At 45.0% G+C, this 22268-nt stretch overlaps 1 protein-coding gene across 5 annotated transcripts in view; it reads left to right on the plus strand.

The window, feature by feature from the left end:
• The window catches only part of HIVEP1 (HIVEP zinc finger 1), a 150209-nt gene that overhangs the window by 2181 nt on the left and 125760 nt on the right, over positions 1–22268 (plus strand). Inside the window, exons 1-3 of one of the 5 annotated variants that reach the window (XM_045811703.2) lie at positions 1439–1727; positions 1881–1971; positions 4729–4871. In XM_045811703.2, coding sequence (XP_045667659.2) covers positions 4832–4871 — 40 coding nt within the window. In that variant the 5' untranslated portion in view covers positions 1439–1727; positions 1881–1971; positions 4729–4831. Of the gene's footprint in view, positions 1–1093; positions 1218–1438; positions 1728–1795; positions 1972–4728; positions 4872–22268 lie in introns of those variants that run through there. The other 4 variants (XM_045811702.2, XM_045811704.2, XM_087858033.1 and 1 more) reach the window with 4 other exon arrangements.

A 22268-nucleotide genomic window follows, 5' to 3' on the forward strand; every position in this document is an offset into this window, starting at 1 on the left:
GTTTATGATAATTACTCCCTCTTCCCCCTTTCTCTTCTCCTCGGCGTCCCAGGAGCCAGTCCCGCTGCCCAGCCCCGCACCTCCCTTTCCGACCCCAAAGACCCCTCACCTCCCTGCCCTAAGCTGTCAGGCGGACAGGCAAGGGTTAACTGCGCCGGCAGCCCCGGCTCTGGGAACCACCAGCGGGTTTTGGAGCGGCCTCTGGAATAACCTTGGCTTCCCTCAGTCTTTTAATAGAACATCCGCCACCAAGAAGTGGTTTCGGTTCAGGGTTAATAATATGTCCCCTTCCACCCTCCAAACCAACACCCCGCCCCCCTCCCAGTTTTTTTTTTTAAGTTGTTTTTCAAAGTTAATGAGTTTCAAGTTTCACAATGACTTTCCCCTTCCCTCTACGCGTTGCTGAGGAAACCCCCTTGGGGTCCCCCCCCCCGCCCTCCCTTCTCCTATCCCCTCCCCCATTCGGCCCGGGCGGGGGGCGGGACTGGGAGACCCCATGACGTCACCGGCCCGGCCCACATCCTCCTTTAGAAAGTAAAGAGACGGTAAAGAGAAACTACCGCCCCGCCCGTCCCCGCCCCTCTTCCCGGACCAACCGCCCCCAACTGCGCGACCCGGCCAGGCCTTCCCCAGGCCGCGTGACCGGCTGAGCCCGCCCCTCCGCCCCCGCCGGGCGCCAGTCCCCGAGCCGGCGCGACCCCGGGCTCCCGCCCCCCCCCCGCCCCTCGCGTCCCTAACCCCGCCCCTCCCCCCTCGGGCCGCGCCGCCGCCTCCTCCCCCCCTTCCCGTCCCTGCGGCGGCCGGGCGGGGCGGAGCCGCGGGGCGGGCAGCGAGAGGGGGGGAAGGGGAGGTGCGGTCCGGGGCCCGCCCCGCCGGGGAGACCCGGGGCTCCGGGCTCCACGCGAGCCCCGACCGGGGCACCCATCCCATCCCCACCCTGCACCGGGCTGCGGGCCACGCCTGTCCACTTGGGCCTCCTCGCCGGCGGTGACCCCCCTCCCCTCCCCCGCCGAGCCCTCGTTGGGGGACGCCCCCTCCCCCGCCCGCGCGGCGCAGCTCGCGGCCTCCCCGCCCCCCGCCCCCGGGGATCCCCTGCTGCCCCGCCCACCCGCGGGAAAGCCTCGGACCTTCGCCCTCCCTCCCCCGCGCCGCCTGGCCCGCGCTCCTCCCGTCGCCCCTAAAGACGCTAAACGTGCCCTACTCTGCCCCGGGGAGAGGTAAAGCCCGCGCCCTCCCTCCGCGCCCCGGGCCCCACGGCCCCGGGGGCCGCTCTCCCGCCTCGCCGCCCGGTCCCCCGCCGCCCCCTTCCCGGCGGCGGCGGTCATGCCGCGGCCCGGGGCGCCGGCGAGCGCGGCCGCCTCCCCCGCCCGGCGCCTGCGGCCCCCGCCCGCGCGCCCCGCGCTTCCCCCCCGCCCCCCGGCCGGCTCCCCTGTTTAATATTTCAGCGCTGGGTGGTGTGAGTGCCAGTCGCCGGCCTCTAGTGTGGCTGCTGCTGGGGCGGCGGCGGCGGCGGGGAGGGGGACGGAGCCCAGGGGCCGGGAGCAGCAGCGGGAGGAGGCTATGTTTGTGTTTGGGGTTGTCAAGTGAAGGAGGGATCCCGGGCGCCGCCGCCGCCGCCACCGCCGCGCGGGGGTCGCGGAGATTCCGAGCTGCGGCCGCCGCCATCAGCAGCGCAGCTCCTGGGCCGGCTGCAGCGGCAGCGGCTCCGCCGGGCGTCCTGGCAGCAGGTTCGGCGCGGGCTCCGCGGCGGGGGCGCTGCAGCTGGGAGGGCGGCGGGGGGGCCATCCGGAGGGGGGGCAGGACCAGTTCTCCCTCCGCGGGCGGGGGGCGTGCGGGCGCGCGTGTGTGTGTGCGTGTGTGTGCAACTGCCGACCTTGCAGAGGGGATGGCTGCGTGCGGGAGAGACTTGCCACTTCTGGGCGCCCTCGCCGCGCGGGAGCGGCCTGAGCTGCGGTCCTGCGAGGCCAGCAGGTACGGAGGGACCCAGCCTCCCCACCCGCGTTCCAACCGCAGACGCATTTTGCAAGAGGGCGGGGGGGTGAGGGAGACCAGGCCTCGGCTTCCCAACCTCCCGGCTTTGTGGCTTTCTTTTCCTTTCGTTCTTTGCTCTAAGTGCCTGTTTACTCCCAGCCACCTGGGTAGTTTCTTTCCGGGTTGGGAGTAAGCGCCTGCAGCAGTTGGGAAGTGGGAGGTGGGTTTGGGCGCGGGTCGGCTCTGGCTCGCCTTGGGGTCGGGCTGGGGAAGGAGTTGCTGCTGGAGAGGGGAGGGGGCGGTGGCGGAGCCGGCGGCGAGGAGGAGTCTCAGGGCTGCCGCGCTCGCCTCATCCCGTCCTCCTCCTCATGCTCTCCGCATCCACTCCGGGCTCCTTCCTGAGCTGGCACTTCCATTCCCCCTCCTCCTGGCATGCGAAGCGCTTTGTTCAGTGCAGCGTTGCAGAGGGGTTTTCCCAGGCTCCGCCCTCCACATTCATTCATGTTTTTTCTCCTTGCAACTGTCTTTACGCTTTTTGATCGTGTCATGTTTTTTGCTCCATGTAGTATTTATTTCTTTCCTGTAAAGGAACGGTTTATTACTCGTCGTAGTCGCTCCAGTGCCGCTGTCTTTGCATATACTCACTTCCCCCCACAAGGATTTAAACATGGGATGGACAGCTAGGGACAGTGGGTAGGCAGGGAACGGGGTAGCAGAGAGCTGTTACTGATTGAGAATTTGCATATTTTATATTTATGCTCCTGATACGGGATCACGTGATTATATTACATTCGGAGTTCACGCTTTAAAAACTTCCAAATATCGTGACCATTTAAAAGCTTTAAGTTTAACAAGGAATGTAGTTAAGCGGTCACACAATTTATTTGGCCCTGATGTCTCTGAATTCTCTATTGAATCAAGCTTAGTGAATCGGATGGTGGATGTCTTTACTGCAGGGAGTTGAGGAACCATATCTTACAGATCATTTAGCACAGTGCTAGAGAAAGTATGTAGTATTTGGCCATCATATTTCTTATTCTCTATGCAGTTAAAAAAAATTGCAAATAGTTTTGTGCAGTGCCCACGCATAGCCTTATCGGGTAAAATACTGAAGTTAATTGTAGCCTCCTTAACTTCTGTTTCTTCTCTGCTATAATGAAGCCATAAATTTCTAAAACCTTATACAGGGATATTAGATCCAGCCTTTCCCATATGGGCTTTCTTAAGGAGAATTAATATTTGTGTATTTTTGTGTGCCAGGCAGTGGGCATCTACATTATTTAGTGTACACCTTAAACAACCCTGTGATGTGGATACTACTTCCCAGTTTTACAATTGGGAAATCTGATCTTCAGAGAGGTTAAGTGCCTTGAACACAGTAAGGGGTAGAGCCTGGCTTTGAACCCAGTCGGGTTTGACACCAAAATGTATAGTCATGACTTGTGCTCTGCAGCCTCGTGAATAAAACCACAGAATACCTATTATCTCTGCTGAGGAAGTAAGCACGGAGAGTAACTGAGTCCTGTGGTGCCGCATTGTTGTTGAGTTGCTGACCACGGGCAGGTTAGGCAACGTCTCCCCATCTCATCTTCTTATCTGTAAAGTAGATAAATGATAGCTATCTTACCAGTTATTATTAAGATTGGATTAGATAATGTGTAGAAAGTGCATAGGCACCCTGCAGAGGCTCAGTAAGTGTCTGTCGTTTCTCCTACCGGTACTGGGTGTAACAAGCTCTAAACAAAGCATTCCTATCCCATTCTTGTGTCTTTGCTTAGTGATGAAACGTAATTTCATGCTTAACATGATCAGCTTTATTCCAGGAAATTAAAACTAAAGTTTTAGTTCTAGGATCCTTGCGGATCTTGTGGAAGAGGAGACAGAGGTGACTGATTTGGGAGGAGGGAAGATCAGCTTTTGAATTACTGTTGTTTTGTCATATTGCATTTCCGATCACTGTTTTTCGAATGTATAAGTCAGGACAGACCAGGTCATGCTGCAGTAACAAATAACTCCCAAACCACAGGCACTTAAAACAACAAAGGTCTCTTTCTTGTTTCCACTACGTGATCATGGTAGGTTAGCAAGAGCTCAGCTCTGTGTTGCAATACTCACTGTCTGGAACAGTGCCTGTCCCATGGCAGAGGGAACAGAGAGTGCTGGAGGATTTTGCTTTGATAACTAAATGGCATGGCCCGGAAACAGTGCATATCTCCTCCACTCTCAGGTCATTAGCCAGAACTGGTCACACATTGTAGCTAAACACAGGGAGGCATAAAGTATAGTGCTGGCACAAGCCTAGAAGAAAATACTGGAATAATTGGGGAGCAGCTCCAATAGCAACCACATGTATTAACTGAATTAATTTAGTAAAACAAGATGAATGGGACATGGTCCTTGTTCCCAAAGAGCTTATGGACCAATAGACATATTACATACAGAATAACTCTTTTATAGCCTGATGCTATTCTTAATCGTACCATGTGACGTCACTTTAAAACACAGTGGAGTGAATCTTTTTCACTCTTCTTTGATAAAAATACAGTGATTTTCTTTTTCTCTTTTCTTAATGAGAAAGCCCAGAGAGTAGCAAAATGAGATGCCCTGCGGTTAATTAAAAGTAAGTAAGCTTTGGCAGGTGTCTCTAGCTTGGTTATCTTTCATTGAGTTATGGTTGGTGCTGAACTAAGCCATGACTTTTGAAGTGTCTTTTTTCCTTTGAAGGTAGTAAAGTGTGATTTTTTTTTTCTTCCTCAGCACATGGATTAATTGATAGATGTTGAGTTTATGGAGCTACCTTTTTGTGACCTGCTCTTCCTACAGTTTCTAAGAAGAAAAAGGGGCCCCTGAATCAAAGAAGATGCCTCGAACTAAACAGATTCATCCCAGGAATCTAAGAGGTAAGGCTCTGCATTGAAACAGAAGTAAGGTTTACAATAAATCTTACAATAAGGTAATCCTTGGGTGACAGGGATGGCAGCTTGCTAGATGTTGACCCTGGTCCATGGTGAGCGCCCGGAGGTCTCCATTTCTCTCGTTCACTTCCGGTGTTCCTGCACAATTCCCGTCTCTCAGGAAATGTTTCATAAGTATTTGTTGAATGAATTAATCGAATTTGACAAAATTACAGTGCCCTCCCAACGATTAGTGTGGGTATGAAAGTGAGACATTTACTTTCTCTTAACAGAGACTGTGTTTGCCTGGAGGAACCTGAAATGAATAGTTGGATATTCTTTGCCAACATGTTTTTTTTTTTTTTTTACCCCTCCCCTGTACTACTTTTGAGATTTATTTCTGTATGACTCTGTACATTAGATTATCAAGAAGCGAAGAGAGTTGTAATTGACATTAACTCAGACCAGTATTTGCAGAACTCAGAGGCAACATGACCTATTTTCCATGAGGAAGCAATCAGTCAAAATTACATATGCTATGTACATTTCATGCAAAGGTGAAAAATCCTTCACTGTAAAGAGAGATTTTAATTTTAGGAAAGTAAGCTTATTTTGGTTAATTGTTTTAAAAGATGTATGTTGTTCTAATGTGTTATATCAAGGGAAGAACAATTACCTTTTATATTCAGTTTTAGTAGGTAAGGGTATAGCCCCGCTATGCAAAGAATAGTTACAGCAAATACAAACCCCAGCGGAGTGAAGTATTTTACAACATATTTACTACTACAGAAAAAAATTTACAGGCGCGTGCAAGGTAAAAAAATAACTTAAAGATCAAACAGATTAATTGGAAGATATTTCTTTGTGAAATAAATTTGGCCAGTCACTGTGGTGTGATCACTGAAAACGTGGTCAATTTTGTGGCCTCCTCGAATCTGGAACAGTGCGTGTTTCCTGTCTAAAGAGTACACGAACTCTGTGTTGGCATAGGTGGCTGCCTCAGACCAAGTTCAAATTGATGATTATAGCACCGGTGTTCAATGAGGTGAGGATTTAGATGGCGAACATTAAGTCTTGTGTGTCTAAGTCTGGTTTTTCAGAGTCATATAGAAAATGTCGCGAATGGACCATGTATTTGCCTGTCTGTCTCACTAGAACCTGAGCTCCCAAAAGTAGGTCCTTTCTCCCACTTACTCACACTCCTGGCAAAGCCTTCACACTCCTGGCTGCCAGCTGAGGTGGGCATTTGGAGTTCTGGACCCAGCTTTTATAATTCATCTGTCTAAAGAGGGTGGCCCTATTCTAGTGTGCACAAAGGCAGCCTGGGGCCTGTAGATGCCTTAGCCCAGGACAGGTCCTGGCAGCTAACAGGAGCCCAGATAGTTGTTGAAATGAATACCTGATTGAGCTTAAAGTATCGTTCATTAGGTGATAAGTAGTAAACATTTCTCATATTTAAAATATATAGAGGCGTACTTGGGAGTTATTGTGGATTCTCTTCCCGAACACTGCAGTAAAGCGAATATTGTAGTAGAGTGAGTCAAATGAATTGTTTGCTCTTCCAATTAATATAAAAGTTATGTTCACCCTCTGCTGTGGTCTCTGAAGTGTGCAATAGCATTGTTTTTTAAAGCGTACATACTTGAATCAAGAAAAATACTTTCTGCTAAAAAATGCTAGTCGTCATCTGGGCTTTCAGCGGATTGTAATCACTGATCATAGATCATCATAGCAAATATAACAGTAATGGAAAAAGCTTGAAAGATTGCGAGAATTACCAAAACGTGACAAAGACACACGAAGTGAGCAAATGCTGTTGGACCTGCTAACCCCAGGGTTGCCATAGACCTCGAATTTGTAAAAGACACTGTCTGCAGAATGCAGCAAAACAGAGCACAATGCAACAAGGTGTGCTTGTACTTTCTAATATTCTAGATCACATGGCGATCCAGAGAAATGCAGATGTTAAGCCACAGACTATTGTCCTTTCTGTACCAAATGTACAGCCCACTGGATCGTTGTTGAACCGTTCCTGTTGCACTGTTCTAGGAGGTAGGGATAAAATGATCCTCAAAACTGGACCCTGAAAGAGCTTGGAGTTGAGGAGGGGAGACGGGTACACATACACCCGTGCCCGTGTCGTGAGGGAAGAGCAGAGGTATGGAGCTTTCACAGAGGTGGGGTGTCATACTCTGTCCTGATCGTGGGGGGGGGGCAGTTTGGCACGGGGCAGCGTGGGAAGGGAAGAGAAGCAAAGGTCCCATCTGAAGTAGGTTCTTAGGGCTGAGAAATTATCCACAAAGCTGGTAAGACAGGGTGAGTGCATTTCGTCCTGGGGTAGGAGCTTAGGTGGTGACTTGGGGAACCCAAGACAGTCTAAGTCCTTCTCCATTACTAGAGCATACAAAGTTCCGTCCAGGGGGCACGGGGGGGGTGGGTGGAGAGGGTGGGAGATTGGGGTGGGAGAATTAGAAATCAGATCCTGAGGGTCCACCAAATCCGAGTCTAAACTTAGTATGTAGAGCTAAAACATCGAATAGGAAAGCTGGCTTATTTTCCGAAAATTAAGATGTTTTTATTTATTTATTTATTTATTTTTAAAGATTTTATTTATTTATTTGACAGAGATAGAGACAGCCAGCGAGAGAGGGAACACAAGCAGGGGGAGTGGGAGAGGAAGAAGCAGGCTCCCAGTGGAGGAGCCTGATGTGGGGCTCGATCCCATAACGCCGGGATCACGCCCTGAGCCGAAGGCAGACGCTTAACCGCTGTGCCACCCAGGCGCCCCAGAAAATTAAGATGTTTTTAAAGTTTTCTGAGAGAATTTGAAATAAGTTCATTTCTGGCCCGACGTTGAGAGTTTCAGAGTTGCTTCACTAAGGCAGTAATGACTCAGGCACCGAAAAGCAGATCAGAGTAGATGAGCACAAGGCAACCTACCAGAGCCACGTTGGTGGGACCTGCAGACTGGCCAGGTCCAGGGGCGGGGGGATGGACTGGAGGCTTGGACAGCACTTCCTGGGAGAGGCGTATCTGAGCCCGTGAGCTGACTCAGCAGAGAGGGATGAAGGCGAGGCTGTACCTGTCCGGGAAACCCCAGTAAGCAGAGGCACAAAGGCAAGAAAGTGCTAAGGTGTAACACTTTTAGAATTTCTACTTCCCTTCTAAAACTGTATTTGAGGACTGTATCCCCGGACACAGGTTGGGGGTTGAAGTGAGCAGCTACATCCTGAATTGCAATTCCTCTGTTAAGCCTGAATAAACTGATTTTGCTGGTAAAAAAAAAAAATAGGAAAAAGAAAAAAGTAAGTAAACACTAGCTACTAAAATGAATTCTTTAGCATTTATTTTGTGTCTCCCTGTGACTGTTGAAATACCATGTTTGTTTTGCCTTACCGGTCACCCACTGCTTTGACTAAGGTCACCCACTGCTTTGACTAACGGAAGACCTACCGCATAAGTTAGCTATGAAATGGGGAGAGAGGAACTCGGGAGACCAGAAAGCCAGTCACAGCCCCCCTTGCTCTAGTGAGCACGTTGCTCAATGCTACTTTAAACACGTTGCTTCTTTTCGGGCTTCCTTGGAACCTAGTCTGTGAAATATTTGTCCTGTGTCTGGTAATTAAGTCAGTAATAAAAGATTTATACTTAAATTATATGTTTATTATACTTTCGTGGCAGTTTTAACTCTTAAAATATCATTTTTTCTTTGATGTATTCTGTTCTTCAACTGGTATTGGTGTAGTCCTAAGGCTGTGCACAGCCGTAGGGTAATCCTATTCTAACTTTCTGGAAAATAAATTTTATTTGGGGGAAAATATGTATACACACACATGTGTGTATGTATTCGTGTATTAAAATATTATACAGGTCATACATGAACACACACAATTTGTATGAATTTAAATGAGGCACGCACATGCAATGCTCCTGTAGGAGTTGGAATTTACGCTTCTCTGCTGTTAGAGGTCCTTTAGTGGAAAAGTATGAGAATTGATATGTTAAGGGCATGATATGAATTTGGGGCAAAACTGAGACAGAGTTAGAACTAATGGGGAATCTATAGATTGTAGGAGTAGGGTTTGTCGAATTCTAGTGTCTTTACCCTTGGTTCTATAAACCAGATAGAACCTTTGACTTTGGTGCCTGTCTGCATGGAGCAGGTGGGTAGAGCTTAACACTGATATATCCTTTTTTTTTTTTCTTAAGATTTATTTATTTTGTGGGGGGGGAGAAGAAAGAGAGGGGGAAGCAGACTCCTCGCTGAGCGCAGAGACCGACACGGGACTCCATCCCAGGACCCTGAGATCGTGACCTGAGTCGAAATCAAGTGTCAGACGCTTAACTGACTGAGCCACCCAGGTGCCCCTCCTGACTGACATGTCCTTCGTGAGGGTGAATGAGAATTTCTGAAGCGCATGAGGGAAGCACTTGGTGTTCAGAAGCAAGGCTTTGTATGCTGTGGTAGGTTCCCTGGAGAAGGGCTCTTGGCCACTATGTGGCAGGCTCTGGGGCTGGAGCTCCCACGTGTGGTCTCGATGAATGTGCCAGCAGGGCAGTGCCCCCTTGCCAGCAACCATTCCTTTCTGATCAGCCATCTCCCCCGCCTTCCCTGGCCTTTGCTTGGACTCCTGTAACCTGAATGGAGGAAACGGGGACTTGCTGGGGTTCCATGTCAGTCCTCTTAAGAGAAAGGGCTGTTTTTCTGCTATGCCAGTCATCATCGTGAATGTATTTTCAAAACTTTAGGGAAGAAAGAAAATAGGTATTTTAGTTGAGTTTGGGCCTAGGGTTTCAAAAGCTGATGTACTTTAAGATGGGAAGTCAGTGTAGAAAATACCAAGTGTTAACCTTTCGCAAAAAAGGTGAATTTTTTTAACCTTTAGCAAAACATTTTTGGGGAATTTTGGTGTGGCCGTCTTTTATTTTTATTGGTTGAGTATGTTTGGCTCTGGACACACTGCTTTATTATGCGGTGAGAAGTAAAGGGTGAGGGCCACACACGGGGTCTGTGGATGCCTGTCACCTTGTAAAATGGAGTCCAAAGTCCCGAGTTTGGCTCGGACACAGTTTGGCCTTCTCATTCTCCTGTGTTCTGATGAATAACCTGCCATCTCAAGGGCTCAGCACGCAGGTCCAGCCTTTCTGTGCTTGCTCTTCATTCTGGAAAGTATTTCTTTCCCCTTCCCATTTCTACGCTGTTTTCTTATTCTGCGTGGGAGACGTCTTTGCCAAAGAAGATTTCTCTTCCTCTTCGAGCTCCGCCCTCTCCCTGTCTCCTGCCTTCTCGCCTGCCCCCCGTGCCCCCCAAGACACACGGCGGGCCTCCATTGCTTCTGTCTGTAGGTACCTCATTGAACTTGTGATACCGCATCATAATTATTCTGCAGATGTATCATCTTAGCCGGGTATAACTTACATGTCAAAAGAGCATGTTTTACTCACCCATCTGTGTTCAACAAAAACGTATTTGCGTTAGCTTATTAGCATACTAGAGGGTTAAAGATGATTTGTACTCTCGAAATTTATTTACACTTCTGAACCTTGATTAGCAAATGCTTCTTGTGATCCCTGGTAGCCTCTGATTAAGAAACCTGTTATGATACAAAATTGTCATCGCGGGAGCCAAGTCATTGCTTGTTAACTTTTGTTTTACTTTAGTTTTTGCCCAAGGATTCCTAGAGTTTATCTCTTTGGTACATTTAATTAACATAATGGTAAAGAGTCTGGCCTCAGGTTATCACTGGCTAGCTGTGCAGCCCTGGGCAAGCCGCAAGTGTTGGTTTCCTCCTCTGCAAAGCGGAGATAATGCGTGAAGACGTAATTGAGCGGGATGCCTGACACCAGGTCAACACTCAGTACAGAGTTGTCGCTTTCTCTCAAAACCTGGTTTGTGCCAAACTCTTGGGTTGCCTGTGCTTTGCAACCAGAGGCCACCCAGAGGCTCGGGGTGATGCTGCTTCGGTGTGCTCGGTGTGAATTACCGACAGGTCCCAGGGGCCTGGCGGTGCGGGGCTTGGGATGTGCAAGAGAGCCATTGCTGCTGGACAGAATTTGGGCAGGACGGTTCTCACCTAGAGTGCCGCCTCCTCAGTGTGTCCGTCTACACAGAGTCCCACCTTACCTCCTGTTTTGAGTCTAGTTCTCAGGAAACTGATGGTGAGGTCTTCTGTTCTGTTGTAACGGAACTGCCTTTGGAAGCATTCGATGTTCAGGATCCTATAGGATGGAAGTGATGTGCTGTAGGCCACGCTTGCGTTTAGGTTCTAAGACGGGCCCCGCTTTCTGTCCCTTGTGCCCCCGTCTCGTGTGGGACCTTGGAAACCCAGTGGGTTTTCAGGAGTAATCTGATGAATGGGAATATTTTCATTTGCTGTCAGTGCGTGGACCCACTGCAGTGGCTTGTTTTATCAATCACCCGTCATGAAGAGAATCTGATGTTTTCTTACGTGGGGATGGTCTGGTTGAGCGTAGAAGTACCAATAAGTTTAATTTTGATGATTTTTATTTTTTAATTTTTATTTACTTATTTTTAAAGATTTTATTTATTTATTTGAGAGAGAGAGTGAGCAAGAGAGAAGAGGAGCAGGGGGAGGGACAGAGGGAGAGGGAGAAGCAGACTCCTTGCTGAGCAGGGAGCCTTACTCCTGGGATTCGATCGCGGAACTCCGGCATCACCACCTGAGCCGAAAGCAGCTGCTTAACCTTAAGCCACCCAGGTGCACCTAATTTTGATGATTTTTAGATGGAATTCCGGCTGTTCATGCACATTGTTTTTCATCTTTGAATGTTAAGTCAGCAGTTCTATATTGACAGCCTTAATATTTGAGAAGTCAGAAATCTTGTAGGGTAAACAACCCAGGGCTTACTTAAAAAAAAAAATCTGTAGATGACTGCAGCTAGGAAGGAAATAAGTAAATAACTTACAGTTAAGTTTTTGATGATAAAGGTAAGAAAGGTATTGACGTTATTAGCAGCTATCATGTAAGCAGCCATTCGTCTGACTAGGATAAAAATAGGAGACTAGATTTCATAAAGCAAGCCTCCCATTTGTTTTCGGATCATTATTTTTCAGCTCATATTGAGAGCTTATTTGATGCTTTTGGAAGACTTATTAACATTAACCAAATGCTTTTTTTCTTTTTAAAAGCAAATACAAAGTGTAATAATATGATTAATCAGAGTAATGATTTTATTTTAGATCATCTTTGCACAAAATGTGTTCTGATGAGGTATAATTTTATCTTATCATAGAATGGGAAAATACATAATGTGTATAAATTCTCCTATTATATACATATCTTTTTAAGCTCCACATTTAGAATGCCATGTCATTTGAACACGTCTAGGACAAAGTTGGTTCTTGTGTTCCCTGAAAAAATATTTTATGAATAAATTAAATGCCTTATTTTGTCATTCCCATATTTATTATTTTAAAACATTTTAACAGTACTTCTTTTCATATTAATAATGTGCCAAAATTACCAATGGTGCTCAGGTATTCTTACAAAGCACTCGATATGGGTAAGGATGTTAGCCACTGTTCACCGCAGGGCAAAAAACCTGTAACCAAATCGTGTCCTTTCTTCTCAATACTCAAGTCATTCTTCAGAAGGAAGTAGTTCTTGACTATTAGGCTTTTATTTGGGGTAACAGTGCATTCATTTTGACTTTTTAAAATAAATTTAAGTAATCTTTACACCCAGTGTGGGGCTTGAACTTACAACCCTGAGATCAAGAGTTGCATGCTCTACGGGCTGAGCCAGCCAGGCGTGACTTTTTTTTTTTTTAATTAAGATTTTATTTTATTTGAGAGATAGAGAGAGAACAAATTGGGGGGGGAGGGTCAGAAGGAGAGGGAGAAGCAGACTCCCTGCTGAGCAGGGAGCCCCATGCGGGGCTCAAACCCAGGACCCCTGGATTGTGACCTGAGCTGAAGGCAGCCGCTCAACTCAGGCGCCCCCGAGGCGTGACTTTTTAAAATAAATTTAAAATGTAAGCTTCTTAGAAATTTTCGATGATGAATTCTGTTCTACAAAATATTCTAAGGCCGCGCTGCCACGCTAATGTACTTTAAAAAAAAAATGCAGTGATCATAAACTGGTTGGCTGCTAAATAATGAACTAGAAATAGCAGTCCTTTCAGTGTGACGTGGAATCATGATAGTCTCAGGGTTACTCCTGCTTGATTGATGCAAAGCTGGGCTTTTATGGTACTTGGACATTTGTGTGCGTATACTATTTCTGTGTGCCTGTATGGCTAGAGTATGAATTTACTTAAACATACTTACTGCTTTGCATTTGGTAGTGTGCTTATATATACCTATTTTCCAACTCTTAAAAAGATTCGCCAGTGAAGCAAAGGACCAGATCAGCATGCCATTGCTTAGTATTACAGTATTCAAATAGAAATTAAGCATTCAGTTGGGGCTATGTTTGATAGTTTAAAAATAAGGAAAAATGAACTGAGCTGATACACAGCACAGGGACCTGGAAGGTGGTTGAACAGTGCCAGAGCTGTGTCTGGGAGAAGCCCAAGGTCCGGGCTTCTCATACGCCGCTGCAGGGGAATCCTACAGCTTGGAAGGAGAGACCTCAGAGGTCATTCAGTTCATCTTCCTCATTTTACAGATGAGAAAGTTGGCCAGAGAAGTTTAAGTGAATTGACTTTGAGCAGCTTATTTGTATCTTATTACAGATATTTGTGGAGGGGTCTTTAGAATTTTCTTTTTTAAATCATACAGCTTCCCATAGTTATGTTTCGTTGTGGGCTGGTGGCAAGAGGGACGTTGCGTTTTATCATTTTTTTTTTTTTAAAGATTTTATTTATTTATTTGAGAGAGAGAAACAGCCAGCGAGAGAGGAAACACAAGCAGGGGGAGTGGGAGAGGAAGAAGCAGGCTCCCAGCGGAAGAGCCTGATGTGGGGCTCGATCCCATAACGCCGGGATCACGCCCTGAGCCGAAGGCAGACGCTTAACCGCTGTGCCACCCAGGCGCCCCGCGTTTTATCATTTTTATGGTAAAAAGAGCTAACCTGTCCACAGGTCTGTGTGCTGGGCTCTATTCGGCATGCTCTTTATATCTTTGTTGATGTAATCCTTGCAACTGGTGAGACAGGGCCTCTTACTGCCCTCATTCTGTAGACATAGGGATGAAGCACAGAAAAGTTGCTGGTTGCCCAGGGTCCCACAGCCAGAAGTCTCCAGTGCCTTTGCTCTCGACTGTCATGCTCATACTTGCTAATGTTGAGAGCAGAGTTTTCCTGATTAGTATGAGCTTGCAAATGCTCTCCATCACAGTTACAGAATAAAGTTTGTCCCGCACTGCACGGAGAGCTGTGGTCACTCAGAAGATCAGAATTTGAAGGCCTTTTCTTTTCCCCCTCTGAGTCTTGAATGGTTGAAATTGATTGCAGAGTTGTGGATGTCTGTATTACTCCAAGCTGGGTTTGCTATTACAAACAGGAACTTCCAAGCTCTTCAAGAGATGTGTACTTACTTATTTACTTAGTAATATGTAGTTGAAAGTAGAGATATCTTGCTCAAACTGGAAAATGGCAGTATTTACTTATTTTTAATGATTATTTATTTTAAAAATTTATCTTTGAAGCGTAGTTGACATACAACGTTGTATTAGTTTCAGGTGTTCAGCATAGTGATTGGACAGTTCTAGACATAGCTCAGTGCTCACCTTGATAAGCTCAGAGCTCATCTGTCACTGTACAACTTTTTTACAATATTACTGACTGTATTCCCTATGCTGTACATTTCATCTCTGTGACTTCCTTCTTTTGTAACTGGAAGTTTGTACCTCTTAATCCTCTTCACCTGTTTTTCCCATTCCACCCCCGCCATGCACCTCGCCTCTGGCAACCACCAGTTTGTTCTCTGTGTTTATGGATCCATTTCTGCTTTTTGATTGTTGGTTTTGTTTTTTAGATTCCACATGTAAGTGAAATCATAATGGTATTTGTCTTTGAACCTAATTTCGCTTAGCATAATACACTCTAGGTCCATCCATGTTGTTACAAATGACAAGATTTCATTCTTGTTTTATGGCTGAGTAATATTCTCTTGTATATGTATACCATATCGTCTTTATTCTTCTGTGAGTGGACTTTTGGGTTGCTTTCATATCTTGGCCATTATAAATAATCCTGCAGTAAGCACAGGGGTATGTGTATCTTTTCGAATTAGTGTTTTTGTTTTCTTTGGGTAAATACCCAGTAGTGGAATTACTGGATCATCTGGTATTTCTGTTTTTAAGAAGAATGGCAGTATTTAAATGGGAATCTCAGCCTAACAGTTGAAATTTTAGACATAAATGCTTAAAAACTATTTCTGGGAAAACTAATGTGAAAACATTAAAATTCTAAGTAAAATATAGATGAAAACATTCTGTAATTTTTCCTCATAAGTAGGTATAAAAGAATTTAGAAAAAGTGTACTATTTTAGATATATTTGGACTCTTCTAGATTGTAGATGAAGGACAAATGAAAGAATGAAAGGGAGATGTTATCTGTCTTCCATTTATTTCCACAAACAGTGAAGATGCTGGTATGCTATGCTTAGAGGTAAAAGCTCACACCTAGCCTCCTAAGGGTTTTCGTGTAATATGTCTCCAAACATATGAAAAAGATCAAGGGCAATATAAAACAACAAATTTAAGATTAATACGGAACATTGCAGTATGGAACTCTCAAAGGGAAAATGAAGCAGAAACAAACTAGTTGAGATAAATCAATCGGAAAATACTTCTTGGGAGGGGTTAACTTTTTTCCAGATGAAAACCTGAGTGAAGCAGAGTTTTGAGATGAGCTTTTAAAGAAAGGAAGGATAGATTGGTAGAGAGAATAAGTTGTTTTGAGACTTTGCCAGAAGATAGAATGGGGAGAAAATCATATAGGAGTGGTTGTTGACCTGTTTGCTTGATTGGAGTGGATTTCTCAATGAACTTAAAAAACTAAACTTTAAGGAAGAATAAAGGAAACTTCTTAGGTTTGACATATATAGTGTATATTTGCGATAATTATAAAATCACCAAGTTGAGTTCTTCTGTAGTAAGTTAAGTATTTATAAAAGATACATCAGAGGCTAGAGACTATCTTATAATACTTTGAAATTTAAAGATTCATTTACTTATTTTGAGAGAGAGCACGCATGCATGACTGGGAGGGGCAGAAGGAGAGGGACAGAGAATCTGAAGCAGACTCCAAGCCAAGCATGGAGCCTGATGCGGGGCTGGATCTCCTGACCTTGAGATCATTACCTGAGCCGAAACCAGGAGTCGGACACTTAACCAACTGCACCACGCAGGTGCCCTAATACTTCGAAATTTAAACACAGCCTCCCCACAGGATTTTTAGAGCAGTGAAACTGCTCTTTATGATGCTATAATGGTGGATACATGTCATTATACATTTGTCCAAATCTATAGAATGTACAACCCCAAGAGTGAACCGTAAACTGTGGACTCTGGAGTGATGATGTCCATGTCGGCTCATGAGTTACAACCAGTCTATCGCTCTGGTGGGAGATGTTGATAATAAGAGCGGCTGTGCATGTGTGGAGGAAAGGGGTATATGAGAAATCTCTGTACAGTCCCCCCAATTTTGTTATGAACCTAAAACTGTTTTAAAAAATAAGTATATTGTAAAAAAACAACACCTCCACCTAGGGTCAGTATGATTTGTTGATATCCAGGAAAAGGATGATAGGTTAAAAGAATGAGGCAGTCTCTGTCTCTCTGTCTCTATTTCAGAAAATCATCTTCATGCATATGAACAAACCAGCAAAAGAATAATATATGACCTTGAGCAAATAGCTTTAATTTAGTTTCTTCCTTCAAAGCAAGGCATGGGAGTGGGCAGGGGTTGGGGTGGGTGGTGTTGATCTGTAATTTTCTTTTTAGCTTTAAATGGTGGTTATTCTTTTTTTTTTTTTTAAAGATTTAATTTATTTATTCGACAGAGATAGAGACAGCCAGCGAGAGAGGGAACACAAGCAGGGGGAGTGGGAGAGGAAGAAGCAGGCTCATAGCGGAGGAGCCTGATGTGGGGCTCGATCCCATAACGCCGGGATCACGCCCTGAGCTGAAGGCAGACGCTTAACCGCTGTGCCACCCAGGCGCCCCTTAAATGGTGGTTATTCTAAGGCAGGGGTCAGCAAACCACAATCTAATGGTCAAATCCAGTCTTCCACCTGTTTTTGTAAATACGGTTTTATTGGAACTGGGCCACACCCACTCATTTACATATGCCTGTGCCCACTTTCCTGCTCAGTAGTTGCAAATGGCTCAGAAAGCCTAGAATATTTGCTATCTAACCTTTTACACAGTTTGCTGATCCCTGTCTATGGAATTGAGGGGAATTGGATTATTTATTTATAAACCCCTTTATGTTTGGGAATGAGTAAGAATGTTCCATCTATTTTTAGAGGACTGTAGGGGAACTTTGAGGGGCTGCTTTAGTATGTTAGGGTCTGCTCCCTGCTACGCATGATAAGGGAATTCACATTTGTTCAGTTCTAAGAAGAAGAGAGAGCCTTGGAGGTCGAGTTGCTCCTGACAGAAAGATTTAATTGTTCTTGATGTTCCAATGCCAGGATCATGGGTCTCCACTCAAAAGGCCCAGGTCATCAGGGGGCCGTTCTGTTGGAGCACTGTCCTTCTTCCAATTGTATTGTGTCCGTTAGTCACCTCTATATTTAACTCACAGTGGTAGAGAAATATCATAAGCCACTGTTCACAGTCCTGTGGGCAGAGCCACCAAACATTTTGTGAAGGATTGTTCCTCAGAAAAATGGGCCCTGAGAGGCAGTCCTGCCGCTTGAGAGTGGAGTGCTGAGAATGGGACCTGTTATCTGCATGATAACTGCTATTGACACATTAAGCCTGACAATTTGTACTTCAGTTTCAGAGAACATGATTACATTTCTGAATGTCTGAATTCTCAATATTACCTATACCGCCATCTTTAATCTCTAAATAATTCATTATTTCTGGTGGTTTTGGGTTAGTGAAATGAGAGTGAGTGGAGGAGATATTTTTATGTTCTGGTTTTGTTTTACTTTATTTTGCTTAAGTTTAAATACTTTACATTAAGGATGGGCTCAGTTGAGTTCATAGTAACTACTTGAATAGTTTGAGAAACACTTGAAAGCAGTACTGATTCAGGGCACCTGGGTGACTCAGTCGGTTGGGTGTCTGCCTTTGGCTCAGGTCATGATCCCAGAGTCCTGGGATCGAGCCCCGTGTGGGGTTCCCTGCTCAGCTGGGAGTCTGCTTCTTCCTCTACCTCTACCCTTCCCCACACTCGTGCTCTCTCTCTCTTCTCTCTCAAAGAAATAAAATCTTCAAAAAAAAAAAAAGAAAGATAGCAATGCTGATTCTCCACAGACACGTTGGTACGTCAGCCTTGTGGTACCTGGTAGCGTTAGTATGTGGCTCAAAAATGGCATGAGATTCAGTATGTTAGCATGGGACCTTTCTCAGTGAAAAGCAGAACCATAGTGGTCATGAAGTGAAGTGAAAACTAAGGGCCACTTTTGAAGCCTCTGCCTGGACTTCTCTAGGCCCTGCTGGGATGGGATGGACACACTGTGGAGTTCAACAGCTCTGCCCGTCTCAGGAAATTTATAGTTGAAGACGCAAAGACCATCATGGCTTACACATGAAAGTGCAGCCAGCTGTACAAACATTTGAGGTGTGGACGTAGAAATAATACTCAATTTACACATGTAAGCAGAGGTGTGACTGCATGGCAGAGCAGTGAAGTGCCTTATTTGGCCTTCTATCTATTGATAGTTTAGGTTTTGGTGGAATTAATGCATATGAGTGATGAGTTACATGCTTCCCACGTACAGTAACATCTTCAAGAATGTAGAGTAGCGTTACATTTTCTTCGAAAAAGTGTGTATTTTAGTCTCCAGGTAGTAGTTTATTGCCTCAGAAACCACTGCACAATATATATTTTTTACAGCTTTTCAAGATCTAATGTACATGCAATAAAATTCACCCATTATAAGTGTACAGTTCAGTGAAATTTAGTAAATTGACAGAGTTGTGCCGCCTTTACCACAGTCCAGTTTTAGAATGTGTTCGTCACCCCCAACATTTCCCTGGGCCTAGTAGGAGTCAGTCATGCTCCCAGGCAGCTGCTGGCCTGCTTTCTGGCTCTTTACATTTGCCTTTTCTGAACCTTTAATAGAATGGGATCACACAATGTACAGCCTCTTGTCTCTAGTTTCTTTCAATTAGCATAATGTGTATGAGACCCACTTACATTGCAGCATGTATCAGGACTTTAGTTTTTTAGCTTTTATTGCTAAGTAGTATTTTGTTATATGCATGTATCTGTCACCTTTGATTGTTCATGCAGGTGATGGACATTTGGATTGTTCTCAGCTTTTGGCTATTACGACTAATGGTGTGAGCAGCGATGCCCAAGTCTGCAGTTAGCTGGAGTGTTCTACAAATGCCACTTACGTCAAGTTGGTTGTTAACATCTGTTTTACCTGACATAATTATAGAGCTTCCAGCTCTCTTAGGATTGCTGTTTGCATGGTATATCTTTCCCTACCCTTTTACTTTGAGCCCTTGGATTCTTTGAAGCTAAGCTTTGTCTCTTGCGGACAGGGTGTTGTTGGAATTGCTCTTTCATTCAGCCTGACAGTTTGTCTTCGGGGGGGCGGGGTTTCATTCCATTCACATTGATGTGCTTATTGTTGGGTATATGTCTGCCATTTTCTTTCTTTTCTATTTGTCTCATACTTTTTTTTTTTTTTAGATTTATTTATTTATTAGAGAGAGAAGAATGCGAGTGGGGGGGCATAGGGGGAGGGAGAGAGAAGTCTTAAGCAGACTCCCTGCTGAGTGCAGAGCCCAACACAGGGCTCCATCCGTGACCCTGAGATCACGACCTGAGCCGAAACCATGAGTTGGACGCTTAACCAACTGAGCCATCCAAGTGCCCCTATTTGCCTCATGCTTTTTGTTCTTCTGTGTGTCTCTGCCTTCTTTTGTGTTAAATATTTTTTAGTAAAAAGTTCCAATGTCTCTGTTCCAGTAGTTGTGTTTACTGTATTTTTGAGTAATATTCTTAGTGATTGCTCTAGACATTATAATATGCCCCTTAATGTATCCCTGTCCATTTGAGAATAATACTACTTGAACTGTGGTAAAACATGGAAACTGTGATCCAGTTTGTCTCTTTCTTTCCTCCTTTATTGCTGTTCTTGTCAAAAATGTTTCGTCCTGGGCCCTGGGTGGCTCATTCGGTTGAGCGGCTGCCTTTGGCTCAGGTCATGATTCCAGGGTCCTGGGATCGAGCCCTACGTCGGGCTCCCTGCTCAGTGGGGCGCCTGCTTCTCCCTCTCCTGTGCTCTCTCTCTCTCTCTCTCAATCTCTCCCTGTCAAATAAATAAATAAAATCTTTAAAAAAAATGTTTCATCCTTTTATGTTATAAAAGCTATACGGTGTTAAATTATGGCTTTATAGAATCTTATGTTTTTTAAAACATCTAAGATAAGAAATAAGAAAAAATAGTAAGAGAGTCTTGTATCCACTGATAATCTTTACCATTTCTGACACTCTTCATTTCTTCATGTGGATTCAAATAATTTCTGTGTCACTTCTATTCAGCCCGAAGGACTTGATATAGCATTTTTTATAAGGTGGGTCTTCTAGCAGCAAATTGTCTTTAAAAAAAAAAAAAATCATAGAATGCTTCACCCCCCCCTCCCCTTTTCAGTTTTGAAAAGTAGTTTCTGGCTGCAGAATTCTTAGCTGATAGTGTTTTTCCCTTTCATCACTCTGGACCTTCCACCGCCTTCTGGCCTCCATTGTTTCTGATGAGAAGTCAGCGGCTTTTTTGTGGTGTTTTTCTCTGTGCACAATGAATTGTTTTTTGCTTGCTGCTTTCAGTTTTTTCTTTGTCAGCAGTTTGAGCACTCTGTGTTTAGGTGTGGATCTCTTTGTGTATATCCTCTTTTGAGTTAATATGGAGTTTAGTGGTTTTTCTTTTTTTTTTAAATCAAATTTGGGAAGTTTTAGGCCATTCTTTCTAAAGATATTTTTTTTTTCACCCCTTTCCCTTTTCTTACTACACATATCTTGGTAAACTTGGTTCACACGCCCATGAGGTTCCGTTCATTTTTCTTTCATTTGTTTTCTTTCTGTTCCTCAAATTGGCTAATTTCAATAGAGCTATCATCAACTGTACTGATTTTTTTCTTGTGCCAGCTCAAATTTGCTTTTGAACCCCTCTAGTAAATGTTTTATTTCATTTGTTTTACCTTTCAACTCCAGAATCTTTCATTTGGTTCTGTTTTTTATAGTTTATATATCTTTATTGAGGTGCTCTATTTCTTGAGTAGGCATCCTATTTTAATTCTTTAATCATGGTTTACCTCAGTTCTTTAATTTTTTGTTTCCGTCAGTTCTTTAAATGTATATATTCATATAATTGCTACTTTGAAGTTTTAATCTGTTAAACCAAACACTTGGAGACACTAGAGACAGCTCATACTGACTGCTGTTTCCTGACTATGGGTCACACTTTCTGTTTCTCCTCATGTCTCAAGTTTTTTGTTGAGTATTTTACACTTCAGGTAATAGATAGGAGCAACTGTCTTTATTGACTCTTGTCACTTGTGTATTTTGTTGTTGCTGCTGTTGTTTTGTTTGTTTCTTTCGAAATTTGCCTGGAATAAATCTGCAAAGGCTGTCTCTCCCATACTGTGTGGCTGCTGCTGTCCATTCTGGTTTGTTGGTTGGTTGCTTTCTTATTGTTCCTTGAAGCCTAGTATCCTAGGGGTCAACCTCATGGCTCATAGCTTTGTGTTCAGCCAGTGATTGATCAGAGGTTGACCTCAGGTCAGTAGAGCTTTCACTCTGCTGGTGGATCTGTGTGTGGACTGGGGAGCACATCCAGATCTCAGGCAGTTCTCACATCTGCCCTGGCTTTTACTGTCAGCCGAACCCCCTTGCATCTCATTGTGTGTACAGGTGTAGGTTCCGTCGTCAAGGAATGTGTGGGTGGCCTGAGCCCACTCTAGTGTCTACGATGCATACGCAGAATCTCTGCTCAACCTGGGATATCTGTAGAGAGTTCGTCAAGTGCACTGTCGTTCTCTCACCTCCCAGAACTCCCTGTTAAATCTCAGCTAGTCGGCTGGTGTCTTGCTTGCCCTGCTTCATAGCTTCAGGCTAGCAGAGCCTCAGGCCTTTGTGTTCTCCTGCTGATGGGATTGCCACTGCCAGTGCTCTGTATCTCGTGGTCCTGGACTGGCGGTGGCGGTGAAGCTGTTGGTTTCCTCAGCCCACCTTCACAGTTGAACTGCTGCACTGGGGAGCTGGCGGTGAGGGGATGTGAACCACTGCCAGCAGAAACCACGTGGGCTT

Source organism: Ursus americanus, chromosome 32 (genome assembly GCF_024610735.1).
Source record: "Ursus americanus isolate L20-20 chromosome 32, mUrsAme1.1.p, whole genome shotgun sequence".
NCBI classification, from domain to species: Eukaryota; Metazoa; Chordata; class Mammalia; order Carnivora; family Ursidae; genus Ursus; species Ursus americanus.